Source organism: Gavia stellata, chromosome 2, assembly GCF_030936135.1.
Source record: "Gavia stellata isolate bGavSte3 chromosome 2, bGavSte3.hap2, whole genome shotgun sequence".
Classification (NCBI taxonomy): Eukaryota; Metazoa; Chordata; class Aves; order Gaviiformes; family Gaviidae; genus Gavia; species Gavia stellata.
The window spans coordinates 54,769,494-54,792,341 of NC_082595.1; the positions used below are offsets into that span (position 1 = coordinate 54,769,494).

A 22,848-nucleotide genomic window follows, 5' to 3' on the forward strand; every position below is an offset into this window, starting at 1 on the left:
ATCAATAAATGCAGGATTTTCAAAACAGCATAAGGAACTTTTTGCTAGAACTCAAACCCCATTTCCAGGAATTACTAATAGACTAAACACTCAAATTCCAATTTAAATGCAATTTAGGCTCCATGCACCAGATTTTTAACTATATTAGGAGCTTGGTGTTAAAGGAAGGCATCCTGTTGTGCTTAACTACCATGAATTCAATGGGTGATAGGCACTTAGGGTTGGATTCAGCTCATTTAACCTTAGCTGTCTAGAAGTCAGGTATCTACTCTGAGCTATGTTGGCAGTCTAGGCAGAAAAGCAGGGATCTCCAAAAAGTGTTTCAGCCCATCACCACCTGCATCAGGCAGGTGTCTAGGAAAACAGGGGAAGTGTAAAAAGGAGGAGTGAGAGAGACTGAAGAATTACACATGGGAAGGGACATGTCACATGGGCATGGGAGGATGCCATGTTCCGCTGAGAAGGAGACGAAGACACATCATCAGCCTCTGGACTCACAGTGGCTTGCTGGTTTCCTTGAGTCCATGTTTTCATGCCTATAACCCACCATCTTAAATAAATAGCAGATTTTGTGAATAATATTTGAAAATAATTTTTACAGTTTGCATTATCAAAGACCTAAGTTGTATGTGAAATAATACTCATATGCAATTTGCCACTTATGTTTGTAATATTTTGCACTGCCTCTTATGCCTCTTATGCACTGCCTTGATACTTAACAACTTTGAAAGCATGCTTCTTTATGATAGGAAACAAGGGAGTACTGTCTTACATAGTAGGCAATCATATCAGTGTAAAAAAAGTTACCTTACTTTTTATATATTCTTTTTAACGGACACATTTTTGTGCCTGTGAAAAACAACTGAAAACATTGCCTAAAGCTAAACAGAATGGGTACAGGTATCAAACGAATTTCCTACGTAAACTTTCTCAGTAAACTTTAGTCTTCAGCGACATTTCATATGAGACAACTCTACTCTGCAGAATCTATCATTAATGCTACATACTGTGAGACAGACAAACATCCTTTAATGACAAGTTAAACATTGCTGCACTCATTTTCACTTTGAGGCCTGAATCAGGATAAGTACTATTATCTCCTGGAGATGCTTTGGAAGACATGTAACATCAAAATTAAGTCTCCATAGTGTGTTACAAGCTCCTGCTTTCACTATGCAGAGAGAGACATTTCTTGAAAGAATCCAAATTACTTCAGATTTGTACTTCACACTATTTCCAAGTGTGAAAACCCAAGAGTCTGGCAATTATCATTATATTCTCATTCCTGTAGCAGGTTGTATATGCTAATGAGAGAAAAAAACTAATTACATAGTATCATAGTCTGTTGTTACTAAGCACTCCTGTAACCTCTTCTTCCAAACAGCTGTCTGAGCTCATAACTTTTTCTTCTATTAGAAATTAAACCACAGAATTCAGGAAGGCAAACACAACAGCCAAAAGTTGTAGTTTTAGGAAACATCTTGTGCTTTGAACCCCATCATTGTTTGTCAACTGTGAAAAATGCATAGTCAGAAGCTCAAAAGCTTTCTCATTCTACACAAATTTTGCTATATTGTATATCCACGTGCTGAGCTGAAACTACTTATGTGATTGAAATACTTTAAACCACACAGAAAGGCACTGATAGTATTTGGCAAGTAAAATAGGAACTATTCAATACAGAATAACTAAAAGAAGATGGCATAATTTTGCACAATGTAAACCAGGGCACTCATAACACAAGAAAACATCTGATGAAAACAAAAAAAGTAAAATAAACAAGAGCTAAGAACAGAATTTGCTTCTTTTGTAGAATTCATACCTATAAGAATAAAGAAATAAAAAAAATAATATTAAAGAAAAAGAATCAGACACAGAATGGCATATATGTGCTGTCAAATGAAATAGAAAACACCGATCAAATATATATGTATGTATATATGTATGTATATGTTTGTTTCCCAATAAAAGCGAGTGATTAGTTTCCTAGGCTTAAGGAGAAGCTTTTCCAAAGGAGGAATTTCTTTCAGTATCACCCATAGCAGTATTTCTTACACGGCCATTTGAACACCTAGGTTTAACTACAGTTGGGTAGACACTAATGTGCACAGATAACCTTTGCACAACAGACAGTATCAATTTTTACATTATCCTTATTTTTACATTATTCTTATGCAAATAGCTTTTATACTGTGTATTATCTAGGTTATCTCTGCAACATATTTAACAATGTTTCATTAAAATTTGTGTTATGATGTCATACGCAACATATGAAAGAACAAACACACCTACATAAACATGATATTGAATATTCTAATGAGAAATTTTTTTTAAAAATTTCCTTTAAATCAAACTTTAAGATAAACAAATATGTTCCAACTGCTTAACTTCTCCACCTAATGCAAATTAATCCCTATCATTGCTGCTGCAGGACAGATGTCTTGTACTTGGGTTTTAGGAACATCTGTGGGAACACTACGAATCAAGTGCATGTGGTTACAATGGGCAGTGAAGTACAGAATTACAACATTTAGTGTATTCTGTAAGTGGCAGTTAAAGACAAATACCTAAATGAAACCTCGCTCTAATACAGTGTTTCCCCATACTTCCAAAGCAAAATAAAACTTGCCAGTTTAGCCAAAACCAGCTAGAATACATTTGGATGTGCTGAGCATCAGAGGAATGAGCCAGTAGTGAGCAAAGCCAAGATTAAAAAAAGTGTTCAGCTTTAATAAGCTGAGGGAGGAAAAGAGAGGAGTGACAAATATAAAACTGCCAAGGAAAGAAAGTGGAAGACAGAGATTGCTTTGCGCATCTGATTGGAAGTCATAGACAGGACCCCTATATATATAGGGAGAGCAATTCACTTTTAAGATATAGTCAAAAGCCTGACAAACCCAACACCTTTTTTTTTCATCTGAGTAGTGAGGTATGTCTCAATTATCTGTAGAGGAGGAACTATTTCTTTTCACATAGTTTTGAGTACTCTGATCTTACTCTCCCTCTACATTGCAAACAGCAGTTTTTCTATAAAAGGGTTCATTGGCAGTTTAAAGACACCAGTGAGATACGCAGACACAGCACGTTATTATCACCTCATTATTGCTGAATTAGCCAACTATTGTAGGGTGGAAGAAAAATAGCCTGAGTTACACTGTGGCCTGCTGTAGAACAGGGTTTTAGAATGAAACCCACAATAAACCACACTTTTGTTCAATTCGTAAGGTTATTTAATCAATGAAATACTACCCTCAAAAACCAGAATCCAATTTCTACCCAAATAGGTGTTTGTGGTATTCTGATAAGTGGGATATAATGCCTTAGTACAGCAGTCTACTCCTGAATAGATAGGATGCCCCTTAAAATTAATGTCATTGAAACAGCAGCAGCAAGTTTTCAAAACATCAACACTAGAGTGAACTCATACTCTGGGGATAAATTCACAAAGGTAATCATTGAGTTTAGTGGATTATTAGAAAAGGAGACCAAATATTTTTCATAGCTAGTCCTTCATTCTGAGCATATGGAATCAACAAAACAAAACAAGCTGAGAGTGCACTGTCAGCTGCAGTGTGACAACACTGAAGTCAATGAGGTTTTGCCAGAGAATAATTTATTATGGACAATTAACGAAAATTCATAACCAAATCCTACAGAGTTATCAAAGTTGGCATTCGTTGATTCACTTATCCATATACCACAGATTGCTGCCTTTCAGTTGCAGGTTTGGAAACATCCCTTTCATTGGAACGAGAAAGGAAGAAAATGAAAAGAAAAAATTTCTAATATTTAAAATTAATTATACAGTTTTGAGGTAGCAATTTTACAGGATGAAAAATTAATTTATTTTGTATCCTGAATAGTTACATTGCACCATGTTTCTGGAAATATCTGTTTAAATGTTTAAGGAGATATATCTAGCGAGTGTAAATTCTCTTGGGGTGCAGAAAGCATAGCTTGACTCTGTGACTAGGGTAGACATTCACTTTGAAATATTTGTGACCGTTTAAACATATTACTGCCTCCTTAGCTTTTATTAATGTCTTCTCTAGCAGCTACTCACCTGCTTCAGTGCAAAGTTGGGGGGGTGTGTAAGAACTTATTTTATGTGGTGGATAGGAGCGGCTTAAGATACACCCGTGTATTTTAGCCCAGAGAAAGATCATGAATGTTAAGTGCCTCAGTGCTCTGGCAGGGTGATAGGAGTGGGACCCTCCAGCAGAAAGGCAACTGCAAATACGGAGCATTAAAGATGATGAACCACTATAAGAGATGATCAGCCACCGCAGCCATTTTCAGTGCATGGCCTTATGGTCTGTAAGCTTGCTGCTACCACAGCAGTGGTGAGAAAGGAGTACGATAAAAATGACACGGCACTGCTTGTTGGCTGCACTCACACTGTCCTATGGGATGGGGACAATATTAAACAGGATCAAAAAAGGAGAGTGCTTCACAGCTCATGTTGCTTTCCCAGGTTCAATAAATGCTTATTCATATGTGAAAAGATGCTGAAGGCAATAGAGAATTTTTATTTCCTACTGGATTAACACTGGCATAATTTTCAGGAACATAAGGATCAGAAAGGTTTCCTTCAGAAATTCCAAGTAATACAAAGCTCTTCGGAAACTGTATGGGCTTAGTGTTGCCTTGAAATTTCTGGTAGACCTCTGGTTCACAAGATGAAGCTTATCTGATAGATTATAATTAGAAGGTCAATTATTTATTTACATTTAGAGGAGAAGTAAATGTGGAGAAAGTATATTCTAGCCATTGCACCTACATTTAGAACAACAAACTGTTAAGGACTATCTTAAAGTATTGCATATGGACTCAAAAAGAATAAATAATGAAATGAAAACCTGACACCATGAGACAGTGACATTTAACTCGGTTTTAAAAAGCAGTACATATTTTCATATGTTTTCGTACTTTCACAAAAGATGAGTGGGTGGTCTGGCAGACTCCCCAGCTTTCAACTATGGTAAATAATCCTTCAGCCCTTATCCATAGCTGATTTCAGAGCCCAATATATAGACACATAGGAAAGGTCCTGTCTATGAGAGGCATAGACAACTCCCCAGAGGAGTTGTCATAGCAAACGTGCATTCTGTAGCTGTGACCTTCTGAGCATCTGCTTCACTGGCAATAAATTTATCTTCTGATTTTTCATTTTAAGCAAAATCAGTAGTTTTTCCCCCAGTGCCTTAAACAATTGGTGAAATGCTAGCAATGGTGCACTATAGCATTCAAAAGTGATTTCCTTAGAGAGGGGGACCAGGAAATGCTACAGGGCTTTGTGTCACTTGCCTATCCACCCTCACAGGGATGAGAAACATGGGAAAAACTTGAGAAAGTTGAGAAAATCCAGACTTCATGAAGAATTTCAAAGTTGTAACACTGGTTTGCATTCTCCCTGTAGTCTCCTATTTGTTGGTTCTCACTTCTTATTCCGTTTTATCACATACTAAGATTATGTACCGTTTAGGACAGGCTCTATTTATATCATGTGTGTCTAGGGCTTATAGTATAATGGCACCCTGATATCAAACTGGGGCCACTAGATGGTACTGCAATATACGTAATAAATATTAAAAAGTAATCTCATAAATATATATTTATTTTTTCTGCAATGTCTTGGCTGTAGCATTTGAAAGACCTGCAGAAATATTCATGGCACTTCCTTTAGATATATACTAAAACCTCCATGTAACTATAATATATGCAGTTGTAAGGCATATGCTATATGTGCTTATGGATCTAAACAGTATAACTAAGGTACTTAATACCTATGTACACACATATATGATATTCATACAATATGTACACATACATGTAAATTATCATCTGGAATTATCATCTGATCAGTCACTACACTTATTCATTTTCATGTGTTCCTGTATTCAGTGCATAACTATTAGATTATGGGAAAAGTGTGCATATATAAATCAATATGCAGATATATGTTTATTCATGAACTCAACATAAAATATATCACAGAATTTTAAAATATAAACTTTGTACAATAAGCAAAATCTATACAACCATATTTCATATTTTTCTATACTTTGAATGATATGCTATCACAATTTGCTTCACCATTAAAGAGATGAAAAATTCCACTTTTATCTAAATGTTTTCCACCATATGCTATGTCTAAGTAATAAATAGTTTAAATTTTATAATCAGTTATCTTATAGCTGATAAAGATCTTGAGGTTTAAAAATTGGTGCAAAACTAAATTATCTGAAACCATAAGCATGCTTAATAGTCTCTACCCATGAAACTACCCTCAGAATAACCTAACACTGCTGGTTGCCAGCACTATTTTCAATTTTCATCTGTTAGATATATGATCAAGCATGTCAAATCTGCCCTGAGTAATACAAGTGAAAAAATAAAGTCATTTACTTAAAACATTCTGATAGCTATTTATCTGAAAACCCTGGTCAGATTTACCGCTCAAAGGCATTTACCTACAAAGTTAACCAGATGCTTTGAGCTGAAAACTAATTTAATTTCTCTGTTATCTTAACAGGACATCTGTTAAAACAACATCCAAGGAAGGTAATATGTTCAAAATTAAACATCCTGCAGGTTGTTTTATTAGAGTATGTGCAACATTGACATTTAACTGTTAATGACTACCTCCTTACGAAAATAATTGGTAAATGTGGAATCAAAGCAGTATAACGGTTATACTACTGGACACGAAGTAATGTAGAATGAATGTGTAACTGGTGTAAGCTCAATCTTGTTGCCAAGTTCATTGCTTTGTTACAACTGAGTTACACTGAAGATGAATGACCTATTTCTTTTGTTTCCTTCTTTCACCAGCTTCATCTAGGTATCAAACTGTCCCTTTAAAATCAGAGTACATTAGCTGCATAAAGTGTTCAGCACTCATAGTCAGAGTGTTTTTTAAGCATCATGAGTGACAAGCTATGCAAATCATATCCTGAAGTAATTTGCATTATTGCAGTTAATTTGCATATGGATATAAACTGCACTTCAGAGCAACTAGGTATCAATCCAAGCAGTGGCACGTGAAAGTCAGACACATAGGTGGGTGTGTGCTTGCCAATGTTAGGATATTCAAGTGGAAAAATACTAGCAGGTGCCTATTTCTCGTTATCTTTACAACTTTGCTAGATAAGATCGTGGGGACAAATGGGAATGGTAGAAGGAAACACAGGTTCTGTATTTCCTCCCACCCCTTCCATTTATCCCCACCAGCAATGCAGGGCTGACGCTAATTTGTTGGCAGGAAGTGCTACGACCATTGCTGCCTCTTTCTCTTCCCATTAGTGTCATCCAATGGAAAAGGAAAAGAGAAGGGATGGACTGCACTACAGCCACCAAAAGTCAGCCATATCTGGCTAATCCTGGTCTAACATCTCAGGTCAATGAGGGAAAGGTGGACTTATCAGTGGTGAAAAGTTGCTAATACATGAAGATCAGCTGTGGCTGGATTCCTAAACTGTTCATTTCTTCCTTAAGACCTTTTGCATCTGATGCTCTCCCATAGTCCAGGTTGGTTCTGAGCCTGGCTGGAGGCAGGAGAATGTATTAGCCATATTCTGAAGTCACTTCTGGCCTTAGTTTACTATGAACTATGACTATGAGTATGAAAACAGTGATTTTAACCACAGTGTACATTGGCAGTTGGGGAATCCCACTTACATGATTTCTTACATTTGTCTTTATTACTCTGCTTTCATGATATGGAAAACAAACTTGCAGTTCAGCTACAGAGTGGGTAATACTTGCAGATAATAAAACAGCAGCAAACTTTCTCCCTAAATCTTAATTTCTCCAGTAGCTCCTCTGCACTCCCAGAGCTGTCTCTCTCCCCAGGGGTATTCCCCAGCAATGCCATTATATTGCCTTCCTTCTGCTCCCTATCAGTTACTGGGGAACCTTCACCAAGTTTTGGTTAACCTTCCTGATTCATACTTACCTCAGCAGGAAAGGGGAAGAGTTACATATTTTCAGCATTTTATTTGACTGCAAGGTTTATACGCAATGTTTTCAATATTTCCCTAAATACAATATCAGGCAACATAAATGTTGATATAAATTGAATTGCCTTTGAACTAAAGGATTCTAATTATTTTTGAATGTGTTATTACTTCTTCCAGATAACAAGGATAACCTTCACCTGTCTCCATTTTACTTAAGATACTATGTAGCTTTACATTTATGTGAAGACCCTTCATTTTTCTTCCATAGTAAAGCATGTAGAATTGTGAAAAGTGAACTGATTATTTGTCACATGATAATTAGCTTTTCACTTGTGAGGTGCAACAAGCTGTGTGTGGTTGGTAATAGGAATTCAACTACAGAAAGGACAAAGAGAAAGCTGAAGTACTCAATCTCGGTTAAAAGCCTAAAGGGGGTGTTAGAAAAGATGGAGTATGACTCTTCCCAGAGGTTCACAGTGAAAGGACAAGAGACAATGTCACAGATTTCAGCAATGGAAATTTCAACTGCATATCAGGAGAAAATTTTTCACAATGAGAATGGTGAAGAACTAGAGAGGTTGTGAAATATCCATCCTTGCAGACTTTTAAAACTTGACTGGCTGAAAGTCTGAGCAACCTGTTCTAACTTTGAAGTTGGTGCTGCTCTGAGCAGGAGACTGGATTAAGTGACCTTAAGAGGTCTCTTCCAACATGAATTAGTCTGTGATTTTGTGGGTCTAAGTTATCTTATATTTGCAGAGATTTGGAGTGAGTAGGAGAAAATGTGTTCAGAAACATTTGATTTCCCTTAAAACTTCTGGCAGAAAACAACCTGATTACATATTTTTCTTTAGTTTACATTTTAATAGCTATAATACATTCAGTTCTTTGTCTCACATTTAATAATTTCAATTTTAAATAGGTGTATATTTTTAATCTTTCCTATTCTTTCATGTTCCCTGTGTTGCAGCTCAGGATGATATTGGAAAGGAAGTAACCTCATTTGAATGCAAACAGCAACTTTTTTTTTTTAAAGAACAGTAGCTTGCAACTCAGATCTGTAGAATGAGTGCTAAAGTCATGAGGTAACTGCATTTTAACTACACATGGTGAGCTATATACATACTATTGCCACTGCTTAGGGTTCCTAGGTGCCACAGTTCTGTACATAAGCTGTCACAGTATTATTCTACATGTTTTCAGAGCAGAGTTGAAGTACAGGATTTACTTGTATGAAGTATGGAAACTAATTACATAATGGCCAATGAGAAGAAAACAGAGTATGTAATGGCCACACATGGTAAGAAAAGCACAATCTTTTTTTTTTTTTCTTGCCCCTTTATTAAACTTTTTCTGACTGCTACAATACTGGAGTTAGATCCAGTATGGCAGCCTCACTCAATTCCCAAACCTGATTTATCTGTAAAATAGGCCATGCTGTACAAAGACTAAGGAAAGGATCATGAAAAAGAAAAAAATACAGTTGTGACTGCATAATTAAAAGCTATATAAAAATGAACGTACAGAGAGAGCTAAATTATGGTTATACAAGCAACCTTAATTCTGGCATTTCTTGATACTGCAGTGTTTGACTTTCAAACATCTAATTTTTGTGTCAAAAGACATATAAGTACAACCTTATGATTTAATATGTTAAATGTAACCTTTGTATGTTTTTAGGTATAAATAAGGAAGATGTCAAGAATGCCACACAAATAGAAACTAAGTCAATTTTGACAGTTAAAACAAGTTTTTAAAAAGTGTATTCTTGGTCACATTCACATAGTACTGTAGGGAATACGGAAAAGTGATACCAGAGCTCAGCCAGGCAGCAGTGAGAGGAGTGCTCTTGTATCTGGTCACACAAGTAGGGATGCATGCAAGGAGAATCGAAAGTACTGGCATGAGGTTGGGACCATGTGCAGCAAGGGCTGCTTTGGACCCTGCACCCCAGCTGGTCCCCCTTGTCCAGCACCCGTGTCCAGCCTCTACCCTGACTCCCAGTAAAAGACAGCAGCAGCATCTCTACACTCTCACACTTGTGATGGGACAAGTGCAACCTCAGCCATGCATATTTTGCAGCGAAAAATTGTCTACTCATTTTTAAACTAAAAATGTGAGTTTGGTAGTTCTTACTCTGCTTCTATTCTGCTTGTGGGATCCTTAGACATCATTAGGGGAAGATTTTAAATGCCTTTAAGCAAGAGTGCTGTTTCTTCATTACATGAGTATTTGTAGCACTCTTTCTACTGAAGGTCTTTATTCAGAGGTCGCAGCTGAATCCCATAGAAGTAAATGGGAGTTTTGTCTGAAGGAGAAAGTAAAAAATGTTAAAGAGACTGTTAACATTTTGTGGGATTTTGGGGGGGTTGGGTTTTTTTTAGTTCTGAGATAGCTAAATCTAGTTCCTTGTGTCCTTTCTTGATATATTTAAACAAATCATTGAAATATTACATTTTCTCAGAGATGCTTTCTGTCTTCCTTTTTGTTTCACTAGTGTACTTCTGATGTGCCTCATTCAAGATGGGGTTGTGCTTTTCATATGCTACATTTGCCTAGCCACAGGCCAAAATAAATATTACCACTCCTGAAACCTTAAAGTCCTACTTATACTGTGTATGGAACTCATCAGCAAGCAAAACGATACACAGACTAATTAAATATTATTGAAGAGTAACACTGAAAATAAGTCTGAGAAGTGGGTTTTCTAGGCATTCATTCACAAATCCACTTAACAATCAAAGTTAAGAACAAGTGATTGCACTTCCGCTTTGTTACAAACCTTCTAAGCCATAAATATTCCAGTTTGCTGTGAAGGAGTTTCAGCAAAGACAACTGTGCCTCAAGGACAGAAAATACAGATATTTTCCAGAAGATACATATGATTGTAATGGTGTATAATGCAAACAGATTTGCATGGCTGTTCACTAATAATCCTTGAGCCTCCTTAGTCTCCTCAGAGATGATTACCTCATTGTACTAAAAATTTCCAAGTCTTTGCAGTCCTGTTTTGGTGTAATAAGGAGAAGCTGTAAAAATGTCATGACCTCCACCCCCACAACTAAAATAAAAAAAGATGAAGCTAGCAAGCCTTTTGTAATAAGATATATTAACAATTGTAATATTTCGTCTCCATTGTATCAGCAAGTGATGATGGAAAAATTGATGTACGTACACATAGAGTAAAAGCTGTTCTCAAAAATTTTTTAAAAAGCCTTTATTTTATTTTATTTGGTAGAAAGCTATAAATTATACATATAGAAATAAACTATACCCAGCTGAACTATTATTAGGCTGTAATTTTAACCTATCAATTCCTAAAGCCATGCTGTGCAGGATCCTCTTTCATGGTTTACAACCTCAGAGGCATCCCTCTGGTACTTACCTAAAGGTTATTTTTTAGTCTCTATTTAGAACCAATTCAGACCCAGAGCTTTTTTAAGGTTCTATGTGCCATTCCAAGCACAAAAAAATACACGGGAGTATCATTACAGATTTGAAGTTGCAGTTATTCCCAGATGAAAATATAAATAATAAAGAAGATTCAGTGCAAGACGTATGAATGTGACTGAGAGACATAAAACTTAAAATGATTTATTTCGTAAGATACCTAGGTCTGTAAAACAGTTGGAGCCTCTAAAGGATCTAGAACAGGAGGATAAGTTTTATCCGTCCAAACAGGTGGGTATTTTTCCACTAGACATATATTTCTAGGCCCTAGATCGTGCAGAAGATTTGATCATCAAGTTTTGATGTACCATGTGCAGTTGAAAGGGAGAGGAAAGTGGTGTCCCATATGTGAATTAGACCTTTTGCAGATAATGAGTTGATGTGTACCTATTTCTTAAATCCATTTTCTAGGAACTTTTCCTTTTCTCCCTCTCTTTATCAATGCTGTTGGTGTGAAAACCAACTTAAGTGGAAGGAATATACTCTACTGGATATGTCAAGGCAGATCATATCACTGGAACAAATAATACCTCTAAACACCAAATACATATTTTAACTGCATCCAAATATAAGCCTGAACCATATGGTTGGTTGGGAAACACTCTAGATGACACAGCCTAGACTTCAGAAAAAATCAATTCCAGGTTTAGATACTGTTTTTGGCTAATCTTTATTCCAAGTAGCACTTACTAGTGTTCTAAAGCTCTTTTTATACCCATTAAAACACAGTGCTTAAACAGCTGCTTCTCCTTTCCTCCCCCCACCCCCACCCCCCCCGCCCCACTTTCACTTCCCCAGACATGATAAGAATCCCAACATTTACAAGTTTAGGAATGCAGGTGGCTGAAACAAGCAGGTGGAAAGAGGGTGGATTGGGTTGAGCAAAATTGTACAACAGGTGTTGTGTTTGTTATATACATTAGTTCACTTAGCAATACAGAAAGCATTTTAACGAAATAAAAGATAATATACACAAGTTCTTTTATTTACTGTGGTTTTGCCAAGCTTTTAATGAGATTGGGCATGTCTGAAGGTATAAAACCCAGAAAGTGTAACATTTTACCTGCAGAAAATTACACCCTCAGGAAATGAAATTCTGATCCTTTTGAAGTCTGCATCTTTTGAAAAAAATGAATACATGGGGATGAAATATCCCAGTTTCTAGTATCTTTTGTACTTTGGGGGTGATTTGAAAGAAAATACAGGTAAGGAAGTACCTTTGCCTCATTTATTCTTCCTATAATTGTGTTTAACTTTCTTCATCGTAACATATCAGTAACTCACAAAGGATCAGAGAATTACATCTGTAGTTTACAGTTGGGCTAAACTCCCTTTAATCAGGAATGGCAATTAAATACCTGAGTCAAGAAGAGAATGTGATCTTTTTCACACATGGGATTCTCCTTCAGGGTCAGCTCACACCACTGTGAGCATAACTCAGCATGGACAGCAATATTTAGACTTAGTTGAAGCTTATTACTTTAACAAAATAATTTGTTACCACTGCTAATGTTTTATTCCACAAATAGCCAACCTTCTGAGAACACCTTAGAAAGTAGGAGTTTTGGTTTGAGATGTTGGTTTGAGCCCACTACCAACTGCCACTTTATGTGTTATCACTTACAGTGTCAATAAAACCCTATAAATATGTCATTCTTAGGAAAATACATTTTTCCTATGGATTTCAACTGTGTCTTCAGTCATAACATTCCTACCAGAAACACAAATGTTCACTACTGTCTAGATTAAAAGTTTCTAACATACCCAGAATACTCCAAATTTCCACCATACTACACTCATTCTAGTAAAACTAAGAGGATGAGTAAAATAGAACACAGCCTTTCGACTGGGGCACGTTAACACAGTGCTCATGGCTTAAATGTATCCAATGTTAAATTACCTTTGAAAGGTCCCCAGCCTCCAAATAGAAGCAGATAACAAACACGTTCCATGTAACCCAAAGGACCAGCCAGACAGCATACTGCAGGGAGGAAGAGACAAACAGTGCATTAATAATTTCACTATCAACTGCAATTTCACTATAAACTTAGTTCATCAGACCATTAGTTCAATCCAAGACAAAATCAGACAATAAATATGGTGCATATGAATAAAAATGTTACATATAAAAGAGAATCAAGAAGAAATTCTTCCCTTTCGCTGACACAATCTAGAGTGACCTAGTGAGTACTCGGTCACCCCAGAAAATCTGTATCTGAGAAAACAGTTGATAGATCTGACATTTGAATTTGAGACTAATCTGGATCTCTTATTATTGTTCAAATGGCGAATATTGCAATATCAAGAGAGCCACATAGTATCATTTATATGTGAGAAGTGCAGAGCTGTTTATTCAAATGGTTATTCAAATATAACTTACTAAATAACAAAGCCTAATTTAAGTAGGCACTGGATTCTGCAACACTTCGGATTTAGTGTCAAGAAACTGAACCTATATATATAAGTTATTTTGCAGTATTTCTACAAAATATGGAGGGATTTGGTCATGACAGCTGCCTCTATCAATATATCTTGTGACATTCCAAAGCATGGTTCATAATTATTCAACACCCTCAGGGCTAGACTGTATTTTAAACAGACAATTGGGGGTGGTGGTGGTGGTTTTAGTTTGGTTTACAGTTTATAGGAGAAGTATTCATGCTTAAGCAGTATCTGTTCATTGGTGGTTGCCAAACTTCTTATTCACATATCTGATGTGAGTAATGGAGTACATGTTTTCTCTCCTTCTGTCCACTACTTCTTTGCTTCTTTTTTGTATTCATAAGACCTTATGTGCTAGGACTGGAAACTACGTTTCCCTTCCCAATCTTGTATAATAAAGTTTGACCTGCTGTTGCTACTCTTAACTAAAGCTTGTGCTTGAGAACTTCCCTTGACAAATTATTCCATCATCTAATAAACCTTAGGATCTACAACTGTTTTTCTAATGGCTGTTGTAGCCATCCTGTAGTTGTTCACAATTCAATTCTGCATGTTTGCTAATTTCATTCCACTGACCCATGGCACTACATATGGGTGAAATATGACACAGACACAACACTGTTCCCTACCTGTTATAGCTGGGGGCTATTTGCTCCTTTTATATCACCAATCCATTTCTCTCAAGTATTTACAGAATTACTTTTCTTGTTTTGTTGTCTTTTCTCCAAACTGTATTGATTAAATTTTGCTGAACTACTTTCCCAAATCAGGAAACACTTGTTTTCTGCACACCTCTGGGTTATATCAACTTCTGAATAAGCAGACAATATTTCAGACTGTACACTATCCATCCCTTACAAAAAATGTATGACAAACCATTGTTTGTCATGAATGACAATCTTATTCTCTAGATTCAGTAACAACCTATGTAGGATTCTTTCACTTCTATTGGAATTGCTGTTTTGCATCAGGTTGTCTGTCATTCAACATGCCATTTTCTACTTTATCTTCTAGATACTGTGAAAATAATACAATTCTGTCCTTTCTGAGGAGATCTAAAGTGAGACTACATCCAACATGAGTAAAATTTAGGCCTGTTCCAACTTCTTATTTTTATAGATAACCAAATAATTGCCAATCAGCCTAGCTATTAGGTAGACCATGTACAGATTTTAAAGAATTATGATAAATATAATTTTTATTTGATGGAACACAGTTTTAAAGGTTTGAATTGCCTTACACAGAAGTAATTCTAGGTAATTTAAAGCATACAGATTACATATACTTTATAGGACAGCTTTTTCTGGTCCATAGATCTGGTCATAGCTTATAGATTTATATAAGTTAGAAGGGCCCTCTGGAGGTCACCTGGCCCAATCTCTGCTCAAAGCACAACCAGCATAGATCAAATTGTGCTGGGATTTGTCCAGTTGAGGTCTGAATATCTCCAGGGATGGAGATTTCATGGCCTCTCTAATGCACATCTACTCTGACCGTAGGCTGCTCATAAAATTTTGGAACATAGTAACTTAATTCAGATGCATGGTCTGAGCACACTCATATTTTTTTTTTAAACCCAGCTCTGAGAAATTAAGTATGTTGAGCTTTTCATTTTCCTGTAGCTTGCTCATGGTACACCGGGCTTCACATGTAACATGGAGTGTAATAACTACCAGAACAAGAGAAGGATACATTAATTTAGGTTCAATAACCTTAATTTGGCATTTTTTTCTAAATTTGCAGCATTTTAACTTGCTGAGTTTTGCCAATTGTTTTAAACTTTTATGTTATATACAAGTCCACATATATTCTGATGGAGTTAATACAAACATTCCTTCTGACACACAAAGATAATTGGATTTCTTATACTGAGAATTCTAAATACTGCATTTAGACTGGTTTCCCAAAGAAATGAGACTTAAGCAGTAATATCCATGTGTGATATCTGTTCTCTTGACATAATCTCCTGAAGATTTTTAAGGAAACTGGACAAAAGGCTAGAAGATTCAAAGATTTTGTTTCACAAAAGTTTCAGGAAAATAGGCCTACAAATGGGAAGAGATACTCTATTAAGTCCTCATACAGAGAAAAACTTACAGGATCATCTTTTATCGGTCTCCATGAAGGGGAAAAAAAATGTGGGAGAGAGCCACTGGAAACTAGGTTTAATTAGAACGGCTGTTCATGGCACAATTTGTCACATTGCATGTAAGCAACAGCTGATTAAAAAGCTCCCTGTGCACAGCACATCCAGCAGAACACTCCACAGCACTTTGGAGCTGCTTGTCCCAGCAGAGAGCCTAATGCTTACATGAAGAAGTGAAAATTCTCTTTTCCACTGTCTAGTCTATCACCAAAAAAATGACAAATTTATCTGGCTTTTAGATACACTCTTTTAAAAAACATCTGCTGTTATTGGACTACAGATAAGGTTTAAAAATGTCTTTAAAAAGTATGTTTTAAACTGCTTACTTGTGAAATGTTATATTAAGTGTTTGCTGCCTGAATTCTGCGGATAAACACTGAGTATAATTATCTTGAAATACAAGGATGCTTCTGCTTCCCACTGCTTCTTATTTCAGATGCTTCAGATCTAGCACTTCTCTTATCTCTGGATCACATGCAGTCATAAATGCCTCTTGTTGTCTATGTGCTTCAGCAAATTGTTGCGGAAATTCAGCTCTGAAGGTCTGTGACAACGAACAAATCCCTCTGGTACTCTCTATTATATGTATCTAATTAGAAACACATTTTATAAGAGTTCTTCAAAGGGCTATAGCTGTATTTTTTTCTCGTATGTGGGAGTTCAAGACAGCTGCATTATCTGACAGAAGCCACCACAATGTTACAGCAGTCACATATCAATAAGACAAGAACCTTGATGAACACACACTTGACCAAGCAGGAGATACTGACAGGAAGCATAGCAGTGACAACGAAGCATATTATTTTTATGGAAATCCACACTGGTAAGAGGTATAACTGGAAGGCTAAGACTGAAGATTTAAATACATACTATTTTGCAAAGTTGTAGCCAATCAGTAAAAGTTACTGTTTTTGTAAAATAAATTATGTAAATAAAGCTCTTATATGGTAAAATACGCTTACCATTCTTCAAGTAAACATGAATTTATAACCCTCTACAAAGAATTATGAGAAGAATTACCTACTTTATGATTTATTGATACTGTGTAGTTACCGGTTTGAAAATTTGCTATGAATCATCACAAATTAATATAAGATGTCTTCTTTCTTGGGGAATGGGAAACTGAAATATTAAAATACTTGTAACAGTACTAAGAATCCATACATCCCTCTTCACACTTCTCTCAAAGTTGGCTAGGATGCATTATCTCCATATTACTAACAGGGAAACTGAAGGTCAAAGAAATTAAATGACTAGACTTAATTCCACAGCTCATAGAAAAATGATCACAAGGGCACAAGAACCAAAGGTCCAGGTAGCCCCCTACTGCCTTTGATATAAACCTGGTCACCAGAACTCACATCTAATACTCTTGTCACTTTGCCTGAAGGAGGAATATGTCACATACATACCTTTCAAGTATAAATAGTGAACAACTCTGATAGCTATGAGCATTTTAAATTTAAGTATTGTTTTCAAGAACTTTACATGGCATTTCTCTTGCTCCCAAATTATTTTTGGATATGTGAGTCAACTTCAATCATGTTTGACTGAGGGATAAAAGGGCTCCAGACCTACAAGATATTACCTTGTGCAATTCAAAGCAATTGAATTGTTGTTGTGATTAGTGATTTGCTACTTATTTTCTTTTTAGGAATGTACACAATTTTAGTTTTAGATTCTTCCAAATCTGAACATATTATGCCCCAAGACCCTTCCATGCTCCATTCAGAAAAAAGAAACTAAGTGCATTTCTAAACTGATAATTACTACATTTGGCATAGTAATTAAAAATGTGAATGTTTATGCTACCTGGACAACAGTACCTGAGTTGTTCAAAGACTACCTTGAGCCCAGCATGCCTAGGAAGGAGCACCTCTTTCAAATAATGCAGTAACAACTGTCCACAATTATCATTACCTTTGGTTCTGAAGTTGTTTTCCCCTAGTTTCCTCTGTCTGTGAAGACACATCCCTTAGAAATACAATCTTTAAACTTAACTTTTTTCCATCAAATCTGACAAGTGGAATTCTGAATACTTAGCACCAACATACTATCTAAACTTACTGATAACATTTAGTTAATCTCTGAGGTGCCTACAGCTCTGCTTACCTTTGAAAAGCCCCTCTGAAATAGAAACAACTATTTGGTGGAGTCAGCTGTTCTTGAAGAGTGAAGCCCATGGTTTAGTTGTCACAACCTTCTGTGATGTTTCCTGATTGAAACTCTTCAGCACCAAACAGCAAAAGTTCTGTTTCCACTTTCCTGGAACTAGTAAAAGACCTCACCTAGACTCCCATGGGAGAAGTCCATTTAAAGTGGCAACTACAGCGGTCTAGAGGGTGACTTCACGTGGCCGCTTAGTAGGCACCATTCTCTAATTTAATCTTCCCTGCACATTTTGCTGTTTCCTTGCCATTCCCATTGCCTGAGGATTTACCGTGAGAGCTGATAAGGGTGTAGGCAGCACAGTGTGGTGGAGAGTCCAGCTCTAGGAGCCACACCTCAGCAGAAAGCCTCCAGTGCAGAGCAGGATCAGAAAACCCAGCCTGACTCCAAAAGGAATCAGGAGCCAAACTCATGCCGAGGAGAGATTCGGTTATTGAATGTGTGGGAACCAGCTGTTTTAAGCAGAACTGCTGCTCTCAGCAACCTAACACAAAGAACAACCGTGCTCCACTTTTAATCACAGAATCACATAATCATTAAGGTTGGAAAAGATCTGTAAGATCATCAAGTCCAACTATCAACCCAACACAACCATGCCCACTAAACCATGTCCCACAATGCCACGTCTACACGTTCTTTGAACACCTCCAGGGATGGTGACTCATCCACTTCCCTGGGCAGCCTGTTCCAATGCTTTACCACTCTCTCAGTAAAGAAATTTTTCCTAATATCCAGCCTAAACCTCCCCTGGCACAACTTGAGGCCATTTCTTCTTGTCCTATCACTTGTCACGTGGGAGAAGAGACCAACACCCACCTTACAACAACTCCCTTTCAGGTAATTGTAGAGAGCGATAAGGTCTCCCCTCAGCCTCCTCTTCTCCAGACTGAACAACCCCAGTTCCCTCAGCCGCTCCTCATAAGACTTGTGCTCCAGACCCCTCACCAGCTTCGTCGCCCTTCTCTGGACACACTCCAGCACCTCAATGTCCTTCCTGCAGTGAGAGGCCCCAAAACTGAACACAGTATTTGAGGTGTGGCCTCACCAGCACCGAGTACAGGGGCACGATCACCTCCCTACTCCTGCTGGCCACACTATTTCTGATACAGGCCAGGATGCCGTTGGCCTTCTTGGCCACCTGGGCACACTGCTGGCTCCTATTCAGCCGGCTGTCAACCAGCACTCCCAGGTCCTTTTCTGTGGGGGAGCTTTCCAGCCACTCGTCCCCAAGCCTGTAGCGTTGTCTGGGGTTGTTGTGACCCAAGAGTAGGACTCAGCACTTGGCCTTGTTGAACCTCATACACTTGGCCTGGGCCCATGGATCCAGCCTGTCCAGATCCCTCTGCAGAGCCTTCCGACCCTCGAGCAGATCAACACTCCCACCCAACTTGGTGTCATCTGCAAACTTACTGAGGGTGTACTCAATCCCCTCATCCAGATCATCAATAAAGATATTAAACAAGACCAGCCCCAAAACTGAGCCCTGGGGGACTCCGCTTGTGACCGGCTGCCAACTGGATTTGACTCCATTCACCACAACTCTCTGGGCTCGGCCATCCAGCCAGTTTTTAACCCAGCAAAGAGTGCACCTGTCTGAGCCACAAGTCACCATCTTCTCCAGGAGAATACTGTGGGAGACAGTGTCGAAGGCTTTACTAAAGTCCAGGCAGACAACATCCACAGCCTTTCCCTCACCCACTAGGCGGGTCACCTGGTCATAGAAGGAGATCAGGTTGGTCAAGCAGGACCTGCCCTTCATGAACCTGTGCTGGCTGGGCCTGATCCCTTGGTTGTCCTGCACGTGCCCTGTGAGCACCCTCCAGATGAACCTCTCCATAACCTTCCCCGGCACCGAGGTCAGGCTGACAGGTCTGTAGTTCCCCGGATCCTCCTTCTGGCCCTTCCTGTAGATGGGCGTCACATTGGCAAGTCTCCAGTCGTCTGGGACCTCCCTGGTTAACCAGGACTGTTGATAAATGATGGAGAGTGGCTTGGCAAGCTCCTCTGCCACTCCCTCAGTACCCTTGGGTGGATAATGATCCAGATGAAAGTCTTCTGCCCAGTTACCTATAGGCCTCAATGGGAGAGAGCTCAGGGCCAAAACCAGTAGCCTTGACAACAAATAATAAAGTTCCTGGAGGCAGAAGTCTTTGTGCAACCAGTTGAACTTTAATAAATATTCATTCACTTTCTTGAATGTACTGGGAAGCTCTTGCAGAATGATATAATCCTTTGGATTTTTTTCATTGCTTGTGGGTTGTCACAGCATGCAGCTTGCACTAGTTTTGCTTGGCTGAATTCTTCTTATTGTTAGGACTTAGACCTTTTCTTGCCTTATTTTTTTTTTTTAATTTTTAAACAATCATAGCTACAGTGTCAGAGCACTGTCCATCTTTGTGAGTTTCTGTTTCTAAGCAAATGTGAATTGATTTTGTATGATCCATTTTTGAGTTGTTGGACTTTTCTGTCTCAAATTGCAGTGACAGACTACTTTGTCTGCTTGTGTTTACCAGGAAATCTTCTAACCCTTTGGCATTGTGAGTCCTTGGCTCTTCAGCCTTTTATCAGTCACAAATGTATATATATTTTCACCTTCCCTTTGCTCCCTCAGGTAAAAAATATCTCTGATATTTTATTTCCTTTACATTACACTTTAATAATTAGTGTCCTCTGCCAAAACTGGCTGTTGGATTGTTTTTTTACTCCTGAGCAGTCACTGCTTGCAGATATAGAGCAAGTGCTGCTTAAAATTTCTTCCCAGAGGCTTCTATATACCCGGTGGCTATGTATAAACTTTCAAGCTCCTTGGACTCAGTTATAAGCCCTCATTTTATATAGGAGTGTATTAACTCTATTTTTCCCTTGATTTGTGTGGGAAGGATTCATAGCATAAAAGGCAAGAAGAAAGCTGAGGCACATTCTGGTCAGGTCACAAATGGATGAAGGGACAGCCCAGAGCCCAGCCCATTGCTATGATGTGCAGTCACCACTCAATCTACTCATAGGCAGGGAGTTATAGCTTGAGTGGGGCTCAATGGGCTTCTTTTTTCTTTTGGCTTCTTCTGTTTTATTTCCATTTTCTTGTGTACCAGAATTGTTCTGGGCCAAGAATGCACAGCAGAGATTTATGGGTTTTTTGAAGACATAACTCCAACTCCTTCTACATAAGAGAAGCTGGATTTCTACAGAGCACATTACTGCCGGAGTGGTATCCATCTGCCCCCATTTAGATGTCTGCAATGCAGATGTCCTCCTCTGAGCAGTGTCTAGATTCCCATTACAGTCAATTGAGAGGAAAAGGCACTTCCAGGGCTCGGTTCATTTCTCATTGTCTGAGACAAATCACTCTACCCTTGCTGTTTGGAAAGCTAAACTCTTCCAAGGCAAAATTCCCAATGTCACAGAGCCCAGTAAAAATCTCATACCGGTGACACCAAAAATGAGATAGTAACACCACACTATGTAGATATGCACTCCCTTTTTTCTACATAAACAAAAAGAACAAAGCAATTTAAATGCCACCAGCGTAAAATATCCCCAAAGGACTGCTGAAGAGACATCTTCTGAGAACTATTGTCTCTTGTAACCTACACACACTGATGGTCCATTAATGCTTAAGCTTGAATCCTTCATTTGTTCATTTTCTCTTTCTTGGATTCAAAGCTCTTTAGGTTTTAGTGGAAAAGGTTGGAAGAAGTGCTAACATGACAGCTGCTTTTGGGTACTGCATCACTTTCATTTGTTTTTCAGCTTCTGTTCCAGTGTCCAACTGTACCATCTTAAAATATTACCCTAAACACTAAATGACAAACCTCTATTCCAAGAGCCCATGATCAGCTCAGGAGCCATATCAGCCCATTCATACAGCCTTCATAAGAAAGGTACACAACATCTTCTCAGTTGTAGTCACTCTATTCTTAATGAATAATGATTTCTTTTCACATGATGCTATAAGGGTGAATGGCCAAAATGTAAAAGTAAGCACACAGGTATACATCACTTACATTTTAGCATTGTTCAGTCAATCTACTATGTTACACTAGGGTGTTACAAATATTCTAGATCCCCAGATGAACGTGTTCTGTAACTAAGAACTTACTTTAAAAAGAGTTTCCTTTAAAAATACAATATTTCTGCCATTCTTCTTACAAATATGGAGCAGAGAAATTTTCTTCTTGTCATCTCAAATTCTCTTCTTCTTGGGTTTATTTTTTGGTGGTTCTTTTTAGGTTTCTACTGCATCCATATGTTAAAGCTCATGACCTTTTTAATAAAAGTGCAATTTATGTACTAAAGAAAGTAAGGTAGGGCAGGAATTTTAACAGGACATATTTATTTTATCTTTTTGACTTAGTACGGTTTTAATTGGTTTGGCTTCACTCATCATTCAATTCCTATGTTTCTTTTGATCACATCTTTGTTGTGAAACATTCACCAGCAGGAAGCAACTTCAAATATCTGAATACTCAATTTACTGCAACACAGTACATATTCACCCAGCTGCAGACATATACATGCATATATTCACAGATGGATTGATATTTTTCCTTTTATGTTACTTTCCTAGTTTTTTCAGCTTTCTTTCTTTTGTTTGTGGAAGAGATTATAAAGTCTCTCAAAATAGAAATGACTAATTAAATGTAAGTAACAGGAAAATAATATACAGATAATTCTCACTTA

At 37.7% G+C, this 22,848-nt stretch overlaps 1 protein-coding gene across 1 annotated transcript in view; it reads right to left on the reverse strand.

The window, feature by feature from the left end:
* The window catches only part of NKAIN2 (sodium/potassium transporting ATPase interacting 2), a 545,680-nt gene that overhangs the window by 240,568 nt on the left and 282,264 nt on the right, over nucleotides 1–22,848 (reverse strand). Inside the window, exon 3 of the mRNA XM_059835455.1 lies at nucleotides 13,312–13,392. Within this exon, the coding sequence (XP_059691438.1) occupies nucleotides 13,312–13,392 (81 nt within the window). The remainder of the gene's footprint in view (nucleotides 1–13,311; nucleotides 13,393–22,848) is intronic.